This window comes from Cyprinodon tularosa, unplaced genomic scaffold, assembly GCF_016077235.1.
Source record: "Cyprinodon tularosa strain WSP-4 unplaced genomic scaffold, ASM1607723v1 ctg4, whole genome shotgun sequence".
Taxonomy (NCBI): domain Eukaryota; kingdom Metazoa; phylum Chordata; class Actinopteri; order Cyprinodontiformes; family Cyprinodontidae; genus Cyprinodon; species Cyprinodon tularosa.
This window is the reverse complement of record NW_024039118.1, coordinates 2,380,156-2,392,501: the sequence shown is the minus strand read 5'-3', so window position 1 is coordinate 2,392,501 and position 12,346 is coordinate 2,380,156. Positions and strand designations below refer to the sequence as shown.

At 37.4% G+C, this 12,346-nt stretch overlaps 1 protein-coding gene across 2 annotated transcripts in view; it reads right to left on the bottom strand.

Moving 5' to 3' along the window:
• Positions 1-12,346, bottom strand: part of ptprn2 (protein tyrosine phosphatase receptor type N2) — a 197,869-nt gene that overhangs the window by 118,972 nt on the left and 66,551 nt on the right. For both annotated transcript variants that reach the window (XM_038297865.1, XM_038297864.1), the window contains one exon: positions 3,121-3,200. In XM_038297865.1, the coding sequence (XP_038153793.1) occupies positions 3,121-3,200 (80 nt within the window). The remainder of the gene's footprint in view (positions 1-3,120; positions 3,201-12,346) is intronic.

The following is a 12,346-nucleotide window of genomic DNA, read 5'->3' as shown; positions in this document are numbered from 1 at the left end:
CAGCAATCGCACTATATCCACGACTTTACAAAGATAAGATCTGTTCTTCTCAACTGTAGCGTTGTGGCTCTCCGACAATTTGGCAGCTATCGATCCTCCAGATGTGCTCTGTTTGAAGTTTTCCCATTTAACCATACAGTTCTGATGGGCCAGAGAATTTGCATGTTTTTCCAATTTGATGCTTAGTTTTTTCCAGTCACTTATGCCCTTTCGGAACGATTCCTCCACGCTGCTGTCAGTCTGGAAGTGGCGGCAGGCGAAACAGAAGACGGCATCCTTTAAAATTGAGTATTCAAGCCAACAGTACTTGTTGTACTAGTACGTGGAAAAGGCTCGTTTAGTTTTTCCAAACAATTTTAAAGGAAAATTTGGAAGAATAGGCTGCTTAGGAGAGCAGTGCTTGTCGCCAAGATCATTTGGTAGCTGCTGCACCATAGTAGAGCTGCTAGGCAAGCTAACTGACCCCGACGATAGCCCCGCTCCAGATGGTGAGCTAGCTGGGTTTGCCGAGCTGGTCCCAGGTGTTTCCAGATCAGCATTTGTTGGTTCTGGCTCTGCTTGGTCTTCTTGCTGAGTGTTGGCAGAGGTCATGGGACGTTTTAAAAAACGTCGAATATCCATTTTCAGTTTGCAATCACTTACACAAGGCTACAACTGTATGCTAGCGAGATAAATACTGAGTGGGAAACCCCCAAGTAGCGGGAAACAGTATTCAACGTCACTATGTCACATGATTGCTGAAAAATAAATCTATTTAAAAAAATGTACTAAGATTCATATTAATTTCATACTACCATGTATATGTATCAAAACATTAAACAATCAGTACGTATACATTTTTAACATTTATATTTTGCCATTTCCTTGACTTAATGTCATTACATGCTTCAGCCACCATGGGGGGGCAGTGCCCCCCCTGCCCCCCCCAAACTCCGCCCATGACGACTGGCATAAAATTAAATACAAACAGCATAAAATAAAACAACAAGCCGGTCCCATCTAGGCGTGTCAAGAGGCACAGATGCACCGACTGATGTAATTGGGAGAGAATACCGCAATTTTTTATATTTTTCAAAATAAAACATCACTCAGACTCTGATCGTCGATAATCATATATATATATGTATGTACTTTTTTTCTGTGCGGCCCGGTACCAAATGACCCACGGACCGGTCCCGGTCCGCGGCCCGGTGGTTGGGGACCGCTGCTCTACACAACATATCCTGCTTTGACTAAATCATCAGTTGTTTACTTTTGCTTTATTTTGTTTTCTTTTGGATTTCCTTTTGAAGGGAAATTTAAAGCCTTAAACTGGCATTAGGTCTTTATATGATTTTCAGCATCTTGAATTGGATTACCTTCACCTTCACACAAAAGTGCTTGGCAAACAGTTAACAGCTGATCAACTCTAAAAACTGTAATAATTAAACATTAGGCACAATTTCTTTTTTAACTATATTTTATTATTGCTTTGAAAGATAATGTGTGAACAAAACAAGACATCAACAAGACGAGACAAAACATCTTTACTAGCTGCAGGTTTAAAAAAATGCTAATGTCTTCATAAAAATTCAAGTGCATTTACTTAACAGCACAACACTCCCACACAGATAATGAATTTCTGGCTTCTCTATATGTGTTTTTAAGCCTAAAAACTGGTCACAATTAGCTTAAAATATGCAGAATTCTCTGGATTTTATGCCTAATAACTACAACAAAGCTTCTTGCAGGTCACTTGGTTCTGGTTGCAGCAGGGGGTTTTGATGAGTTCATTAGAAGGCCACGTCATTTATGCACAGTCACACATAAGGCAAAGGTCAGTCAGGATTACCCAGGTGGCCACTGTATGTGGGCGTCACTTTGATTTTTAGATCGCGCCAAAACAGTGCTGCTGCTCTGCAGCCTGGTTGCTGCTTGGAAATCATCACGCCTTTGCCACATCGCATTGAAGTCAATGTCACTGATTGCTTTGTGTAGCTGGAAATGGATATAAACGCTTTTATTTCAGATTGCTTTGAACATCAGGAGGAGGGTGGGAACTCCTGTCCACTTCACACTGCGGCGAGAGTACAGGGAATAAAGCTTGTGCCAGGCTACTTCAATCAAGCTCTATGATTTCTTGGTGCATTTTAATGCATTTCATAAGTACATATCATGTTTATTTTGGATGAAAGTGAATTATTTTCTTTTATTTTTATTGTTTTCAGTAGAAATTTCCTTCACTTGAACAAAATGCTATTTAAGCTGGCTGTGTTCATAATTCATCACAGTGGACCAGGCTCATGATGATGTTGACATAACATTTGGTCTGACATTTCAGCCCAGCTTATGCCCGTCATTAGCTCTCACCACACGAAATCTCATCCCAATCAGCAACACGTGTTAAAAGAACCCAAAAAAGAGAAGATTTATTTTATTTAAATCACAGACTACACTCTAAACCTGACGATCTAAACCACCGTAGATTGTTGTGGCTGGAACTGATGAACAATTATATGAAAACAAATGTTGCCTCAAACAAAACACAAACACACACACACAAAAAAAATGAAACAAAGATAAGAGCAGCAACACAACTCTGCCAATAACAACACCGTTTTGATTTCACAAGGGGAGTATTGGATCACACTGAAGCCTCGCTGCACTGCTCTGCTCAAAGTCATTTCCGGCTGAAACAAGGACACACTTTGAACAACCACACGGCTCACTGACCGCAGCAGAGACAATGAGCAGAGGAGCGTACTGACAGCGACCTGTCGCTGGGTGACAGATCCCCATCAGTCTACATCAATCCAGCGCACACTGCAGACGTACAAACTCAGATTGGCCAACACAAACCAGTTCAGAGCTGTCAGTCTGTTGGTCCTAACAAACCAAACAAACTGTCCTGTGTATTGTGTACAAAAATGTGAATGGGTGGATGGGGGAATCATTACTTCTCTTACTGATGCTAAGTATTGACAATCCTCTTAAAGACTAAAGATGATGGAAACCCATGAACCTAAACTATATGCCAAGAACACTGTAAAAAAATGATCTACCTTGTAAAGTGGAAATGAATTAGAATGAATTTCTTTAATCGGTTAATTCTGTTAAGAAATGGAAGCATATTGGTCTTACCTGCAACTTGAACCAGATCTGCAGTGGTCACGTTTTTAGGGTTTGGGCCGACCCTGAACGTCAGTGCAGGACCAAGAACACTGCAGGCAAACAGTCAGGGAGAGAGAAAAAAAAAAATGAGTTTCTATCTATATTATGATGAATCCTAGAATCAAACCAGAGGTTTGCTGATGTTGTTAGAGGACAAGATGGAAGCTAAGGCTATCAGCAAACTGAACAGAGCTCTTTACATTCCCATGCCTCAAATAAAGGTGGAGTTAGCCTCACTTGGAAGTACATACACAGATAAAGATAGTCTATGCTATCCTAGTCTGTTTTAATAGAACATAGTTTATGTGCATTTGAAACTAGGATATTTACATAGAAGAAACACAGATAACTAGGTTTTATCCTATATATCTCTAAATCTTCCTATCTTACCCTCTCCCTATACATATATATATATATAAAAAAAAAAAATTCTCACCACTCATGGGGTGGTATGTGTCATCCTCAAGCTCGGGTCCTCTAACAGAGGCCTGGGAGTTTGAGGGTTCTGCGCAGTATCTTAGCTGTTCCTAGGACTGCACTCTTCTGGACAGAGACCTCTGATGTTTTACCTGGAATCTGCTGTAGCCACTCTCCTAGTTTAGGGGTCACAGCCCCCAGTGCTCCAATTACCACTGGCACCACTGCAGCTCTTATATATATATATATATATATATATATATATATATATATATATATATATATATATATATATATATATATATATATATATATATATATATATATATATATATATATATATATATATATATATATATATATATATATATATATATATATATATATATATATATATATATAAGAGCTGCAGTGGTGCCAGTGGTAATTGGAGCACTGGGGGCTATATATATATGTGTGCGCAGAACCCTCAAACTCCCAGGCCTCTGGTAGAGGACCCGAGCTTGAGGATGACACATACCACCCCACGAGGGGTGAGAAAACAGTTTTTTTTTTTTTTTTTTATATATATATATATATATATATATATATATATATATATATATATATATATATATATATTGTATTATTTTTTTGCTCAAAATAATAAAGGGAACACATAGCCAACACAATATAACTTAAATCAAATCAAACTTCTGTCAAATAAAATTGTCCAGGTGGGGACCACAGGCGACTTCTCAGTACCTGTGCTTTCTGGCTGATGTTTTGTTCACTTTTGAATGTTGGTGGTACTTTCACACTCGTGGTGAAGCAGACTATACAACCCAAGTGGCCCAGTTAGTCCAGCTCACCCAGGATGGCACGTCAATTCGAGCTGTGGAAGGTTTGCTGTGTCTGTCATCTTTGTGTCCAGAGCCTGGATGCACTACCAGGAGAAAGGCTGGTTTTTGGGAGACATGGAGGAGGCCGTAGGAGCGCAACAACCTAGCAGAAGGACCGCTACCTCTGGCTTTTTGAAAGGAGGAACAGGAGGAGTACTGCACACATGGTTAGAAACTGACTACATGAGAACAGTATGAGAGCCTGATGTCCACAGATGTGGGTTGTGCTCAAAGGCCAACACCATGTAGGCAAGGTCCAAAATTAACTTTTTGACACAATGGTCAAATTGACCACAAGATAAAATTATTTACTGGCCAAGCATATTTTTATTGCTTACAAAACATTGCACCACAGACTCTCCAGAAGTTGTCGGAGGCTTTAGTCCAGGTCTGAGAAGAGATCCCACAGGAGACCATCGAGAGCATGCCCAGGCATTTTAGGGAGGTCACATAGGCACGTGGAGGCCACACAAAACACTGAGGCTCATTTTGACCTTTTTTAAGGACATTAAATCAAAGCTGAATCAGTCCTCCACTGATTCCAAATCTTCAAATCCAAAATCTTCAACTATAATACATCATTTATTCAGATTGTGTGTTTTTTTAATGGTTCCCTTTATTTTTTGAGCAGTTTACATATAAGGGCAGCGTTTTTTGTCCCAGGAGGTTTTTGCTAGGATTTGATCCTCTACACCAGTCTCATCTATCTATTAGAGGGAAAAATAAAATATTTGTCCCCATCCTGCCAATATCCTTTTGCATTGACAGGATGGTGTACATAGGAAGATAAGCATTACTGAGATTTGAATCCTTCATGATGGCAATATTTTGTACTATGATAAATACACTACCACATTCATGTATCCTCAATATGTTATTAAGACCCTTTAAGGTTTTAGTCTAGTTCAAGCTCCAGTCCTAAACAGCTGGTGTCTTGCAGGCTACAATGTAACGCTGCTTTAACTCACCTGAATAAAACAATTACGCCTTTTCCAGGGTTCTAAAGATCTGGTTTGAGTTGAAGAGGAAATATGGATGTATGGTTCAGATGAGTTTGACTAGGGACAAACTTTAAAGTTTAAAAAATTCATCAGGTTTCTATTAGCTTCACTGATTGATGGGGAATGTTATGAAGGCTTTATTGTATTGTTTTCTCACCAATCAAGCATTTATGTGAATTCCATAAAAGCTAGTAGAAGGAATACACTGCACAAAATTCAATAAGCTGTTCTGTCTAGTTTCCACACTTTAGTTGATGAAAAGCATTTATTTGAAGAGCTACACTCAACCTCTGATATTGTTTATTTTTCCTTCAAACAATAGAGTAGACAAAGTAGGTGGGCTGGATTTTCTCCTTTTTATCTGCGTTAAAAAAAAATCACATGAAGATTTTGCCAAGTTTTACAACTCACTTTAATATTTACTCTGTACTCCAACGAGAGCACAAATAGCTACTGTGAATATGATGTGAATCAGTAGAAGTTTTGCACTCCTTTTAAATTTGAGTAAGTCCAAAGAGCAAATTACAGTTACTGGCTGAGCAACCCTGGAACACTGAAGCTTGCACTCTGCACCTATTCTCCTCTCTCTGGTCTGGAGTCAGCCAGAGACTTCTCTCACTGGAGCAAAATATTTGCTAAAGGTCCCAGAGGTGGCCATGAAATGAAATCTAACAACATCTAAACACTTTGGTAGAATTCTTGGCAGTAGTCACAGGGGAAAAAGTCACAGTCTATCAAGATATAAAGAAATAACCCCACTCATGTTAAACCTCTACATGTCACATATTACAAATATCCAATACACCATAAAGCATAAATGAAACCAGCTATTTTTGCATATGTGATGTTTATGAATGACTTTTGACTACCATACCTCATCAGTTTATTTCTAGGGTACTTGAAAACAACAAAAAAGCTCACCAAAGGGCTGCACAAAGAAATCACAACTGTGTATATACATAACTCATATACTCACTATAATAAAAAAAAAAACATATAAGAAAAAGAAAAAAAAATGAAAACAAGTACATTTAAAAACACAGATAAAACACTAATTCTGGTTTAAAAGCCAATGAGGAGGTGTGTTTTCAAATGAAATTACTTGATTGTAAGTAGTAAAACCTATGGGTCAAATTGACTAATAACTGTTTGCATCTAGCATATAACTACATGAACTGTTCAGGAGAATGTTTCATAACTCATTTGGTTTTCGACATGCAACCAGAACTCTATAGTCAGTTGTGATTTGACAACACAGTTAGTTTTTACTTGGCAGGGGTCTATGATATAGAGGATATAGAAATATACCAAAGATATAGATATATACCCTCTTGTAATGATTTTTAGTTAGTTTATTCAGCTTCCTAAAATAATTGGTCAGTTTTTTGTTGAGGCCCTGTGTAAAACTGAACATTAATTACTATGTCATACATTTTAGGGTAAAGGGAAAAGTGGATTAATTTAATCTTAAATAGCAGGTATTCATTTTTTTTTCTTTTTTTGATGGAACTAGTCCATTGTTTTTGCAAAGCAACAAGTGCTTCTAGACAAAGAAAATGAAAGGATTACATCAGCTCACAGCATGAAACACGCTGCATTAAAAAAAAAATAAAAAAGATTTTAACTGCATTTTAGAGAAAATGGAGAAACAAATTTGGGGATGTTTCCCAATTAATATAAAGGTTTTATAAATAAAATTGGGATTTGTACCATGATGGCACTTTATATTTTAGATTTGATTTACCAGATGCAATGCTAGAGAAAGGCAAAAAGAAGGGAGGTTTTATACAGTAAGTATTAACCTGTTTAAAAAAAAAAAAGCTTATTGATTTATCTGTTCAAATCTGACCACTAAAATTGTTTGATGTTAAACTAGATAGATGATAAATGCATCCCAGATGGTAAAGTAATCCTTACAGCAGATGCCAAATTTAGCCATTAGCAACTAATCATGTAACCAGTTAAGGTACAGCTTATACAAATCATTCATATGTTATTTGTCACTATGTCACCATTTGTTACATTTTTTCAAAATACCGGCATGCAATTGGCATAAAAGATATAGAGGCCTGAAAACTCATTTGTAGCCAGCTGTTGTTAGTGTCCAACCAGCTGTTTTCATAGGCTGCTTTTGTCATGCATGCAGCTCAAGAACTACTCTCTGTTTTGTTGAAGACAGTCTACGTCTGCATAAAGGAGAGTTTACTTAACCTGCCAAGATGTGTTCTCATTTAATCAAAGATGCATTAATGCATATTTCTGTAGACCTAGAGCAGCAAGGTATCCTACAACAAACTGAGGAACCAGCAAAGGAAGAAGGTGACTGTATGAAGTTATCAACTACTATTAATTAACAACCATTGTTTTTGATATCTTTCTAGGTAGGACTGTACATCTTAAACTGCCATGAGCTTGTTTGAGTTTCTGTGGTTGAGGTTTGCTTCCTCGTTGACCACAGTCGGAAATTTTCCGCTACATGTTTTCTGTAACAACTGAATGCCAGCTATAAAACCTTTGTGGAATTACATTTTATTTGCTATTTCATGAACTGTTTTGTAAGGTTTTTTGAACAATTGCACTGTACTGTTGCCGCATTTTTTCCTCACCTTTGAAAATAAGAATTTAAGCATCAATTCAGCGGTATCTTAATAAAGAACATACTCAAATTCAATTGGTCGAGTTTGAATGTTCCTTACAGAGGAAAAAATACATATTTTCCTGAAGACTTGCTGGTCATGGAAACCTAATTTAGTTGAGTGTAAGCTGTTTAGATGATTTAGCATGTTTCATTGTTTATACTGACAGCTCTGCAGGAGAAAACACAGAGAGAAGCAGTTTTCTGACAGCTCCAAGTGATCCTCACCACCACCATCATCATCATCATCATCATCATCATCATCATCATCATCATCATCATCATCATCATCATCATCATCATCATCATCATCTCCTTACATCCAATACTCCACTGCTTTCTCACAATTTCTTTGATTTGCACTGTATGTCCTTATACCTGCCAGTTGATTACTATTTATTTATCTTTTTGTTAATAATGAATCAAATTGTTATATTAAACAAGAATAACATATATCCAAAAAAAGTTAACCTGTCCCTGTCTATCCTCATGACCTTCTACAGAACAATCATAGAGAGCATTCTGACCAGATGTCTTACTGTGTGTTAGAAGGCTGCAGCGCCTCAGACTGGAAGATAGTGAGAAAAGTGAGGAGAACAGCAGAGAGGATCATCGGGGCTCCTTTTCTTTCAATTAAGGACATTTCATCCCAGAGCTGTGTATCCCGTAACATCATCAGTGTGCAGGTCCAACAGGTGGTGAAACAGCTTTTTCCCCACTGCCGTCAGTTTGTTTAACTGTTACACTCTAAACTGGACTCTGCCTCACATTATTATTTTGGACCACCAATATGGCTGAAACTTTTATAATCCTTTTAAATCAGACACAACCTAATGCTACATTTTGCAGCATATTTATTTAGCATCAAACCTTTTCATATTAATGCCTTTTTACACCATTATTTTTTAAACTGTTTTCATTTTCTCCTAAACTGTTTTCAAGATGATCACTGCTGCACTTTATAATGGTAATGTTTATTCCACTGTTGCAAGTTGCTCATTTCACCGTTGTAAACTGTAAGCAATGTAATTTCCTTTTTAATCTTGTATACACAAAAAATGACATTAAAGAATGTTTAACTCTATAAAAAGTGAAACAGAAGGAAAATAAGTTGTTCAATTGTTTAAGTAGTTTTAGTATTTCACTGAATCAGGCAGTTATAAAGCTCTCACAGCAGAGCAAAGGCCTTCATTTTCAATTGGTAATCATATTTTGGTGGTTAGATAAAAAAGTCATATAACAATATTAATAAACAAAATTACATTATTAGCTTACAATTTAGAATAATTTCTTGAGTCCAGATGCATATGCTAACAGTACAAGTACAAATGTCTTGAAATAAGTGTTTTTAACCTTAATTTTAATAAAGCTAAATAAGATGGAAAATAAATAATTACACTCTCAGGAACACAAGAATAGGTACCAGGTGTGCTTTTACTATGTTTGTGAAATAACCATTCATGCATCACTCACTATTCAAACCAGATATTGCGCTATAAGAGGGCATATACCAGTTTATATTTTATTGACAGCATTATTGCCCTTTGGCTATACAGTAGCTGTGATTGATCTACGCCTCATTCTTCAACATGCCTCAGTTCACCCTCAGCCTTCAGTATGTCATCATATCTGCTCTGTTATGTCCTGGAAAGTGCACATACATTTTTAGTGTACTTCTTGCCAAACTATGCGACATAAAGGGAGATTCATTAGACTGCCAGAGAGCTTTGACCCAGACCCCCTCACCATCAGTCAGCCTGCTATAGACGCAGCTCCACTAGTCCAGCTAGGAGCGAATGAGCCAATACTTCCCAACAGACGGACCCAGCCAAGCAACAATGCATTTATGAACATGATTATACACATGCTCGAGCACAGACAGAAAGGAAAACACACCACTCTGAAAAGAAATATCCCCTTCCCCCAGCAGCACCTTCACCTGGGCTCCAGTTTGCTCTTGTAAATGTCAATGTTTCCACAATCTTTACCCCTGCTTCAATTCTCCCCGGCCAGGGGTGCACTGACTAAGATCTCAATGCATCACAAATTGAATTGACGTGCTTTTTTTTTTTCACTCACTCTCTGAAACCACACCAACATTATTCGAATGTACCAAGGGGGAAAACACTGCTATAGTTGGGAGATGAAGCTTAGATAGAGAAGTCATATGGAGGAATTCACACTGTCTCCTTTGTTATTGAATGTGTGAGGCTGGACTTCATTTTAGCTCTGTTGGTGGGATATGATGAGTGTCTGTGTGCACAACGGTTTTTATTGTCAGGGGAGTAAATGTTGTCTTTCATAGACTATGTGACCAAGGACTTTGAGTGTGTGTGTCCATCTCCCCCTAGTGTTTTTGAGGAGTAAAACACTTACGTCATGTGAAAGACATACATCAGCATCAAAACTTAAATTTGAAGAAATGTTTTGTGCTAATAATTGTGGTGAAGGAATCCATGTATTTCCCATAATCTGAAAGCATATTAAGTGAAAGAAAAGATCTTTATTTCAGGGTGCTACCTGTGGTGTCTTCTGCCTGATGATCCTACTTTATGCCTTGTTCTTTTCCTTGGACCCTTCCTCCCTTCCCTTTTAACTCTTTGGCCCTTCCTTCCTCAGTTTTATAATGTCCTTCATTTCCTTGGTTTTGTCCTTCCTTCTTTTCATCTTTCCTCTTTTCCTTTCTTTTCTTTTCCTCTCCTTTTCTTTTTGTCTGTAATTCCTTTTTTTTTTGTTTCTTATTTTTGTCTCCTTCTTATTATTTTTTTGTGTCCCTCCCCTATTTCTTTGTCCTTGTCCTTTCAGTCTAGTATTTATTCCCTATTTAATTCATATTAACTGTAATATGTACAGTAGTAAGGTTTAGAATTTGTATTTGCATAGTTTTTTTTTATGTAATAATGACGGAGAAGCCACAACATGTTTGTAGTTTGTATTTAATACATGAAAAACATGGGAGAACCCTGAACCTATGCTTAGATTCTTAGATCTTAAAAAATATCTCAACCTTCTGCTCTGAAAATCCTACCCCTTCATCATATTTTTACTGTTTCTTTTCATCTACCAGGTTTCATCAGGGCTGCTGAAAATAAGAACCTCCACCCTCCTAACAAAGCGGGCAGTGTGCTCTGACCTGGCTCTCATTCTCACAGCTGACACGTATTCAGACAGGAGCTTTCAAACACTCACCTGACGCACGCACTTATCCTAGTGCATAAAAAGCTTGCGTCATGTCCTTCATGTATTTCTACATGAATGTGATTTCATTACTTTGCAAAGAAAAAAAAAAGAAATTAAGTCAACATGCTGGATAATGAATAAATTTTGTTTTTTGGCCTTCCATATAGAAAAGAGTAAACTAGAGGTTTTAAGACTGTGGAAAAACACACTGAAAGCTTCATTTGAGACTGGCTTTTACACCGGTCTAACTCTAAGGTTCAGACATAATTCAACAAAATTGTTTTAGGAAATTCTGTAAAACATATCGTATTCCTTATATCAATGAAAATTATATAGAGAGAAAAACATGGCTTATTTTTCTAAATTTTGTTTGCAGGCTTCCCTTTTGTAATTAAAGAACACTTTTCAATCATTTTCAAAGGGAAGTCCAAACAATACTCCCTGATACTGTTATTTTAGATAAATATTTTTCCAAACCATTGGATAACTCTTCTAAATCTTTCAATTAATCTGCAATGGCACAGCTCTTTGTGTATTTAACAGCAAAAGGGCACAAACAATGATGTGAGCTTCAGTTTAGCTGAAGAAGAGCTCAAAGCCTTGTAGGATCTACTGTTCTATGGCTGACCAGCTTTATTCAGGCTTTACATCACCAAGTGCAGAGCAAAGTATTGGATGCCGAGGTGTAGAGCTCTCAGCCACTGGACGCCAAGCAGTAGAGATGTGTTATCTGGAGTAATGAAACGTGCATTTTTGTGTGGTATTCCAGCGAACAGGTCTGGGTTTGACAGTTCCCAGGAGAACCACATTTGCCTGACTGCATGGTGTCAAGTGTAAAGTTAGCTGAAGGGTGAATTTTCTGTGCAGTGTTGAGCTCGAGCTCTTCGTAAGGATTAAGGGAATGCTTGAGCAAACTCTTCAGTTTAGATACGGACCCCTTCTGTTCCAAGGCTGTATTTTTTTAAAGTATCTGTTTTTGAATTTAAAGCAGCTAAATGTTATTATTTACTCTTAAGTTTATCTAAATAATTGTGCAGTCCAAAAACAAATAGTATTTCTGTCTTGATCCGTCCTTTCTAAGG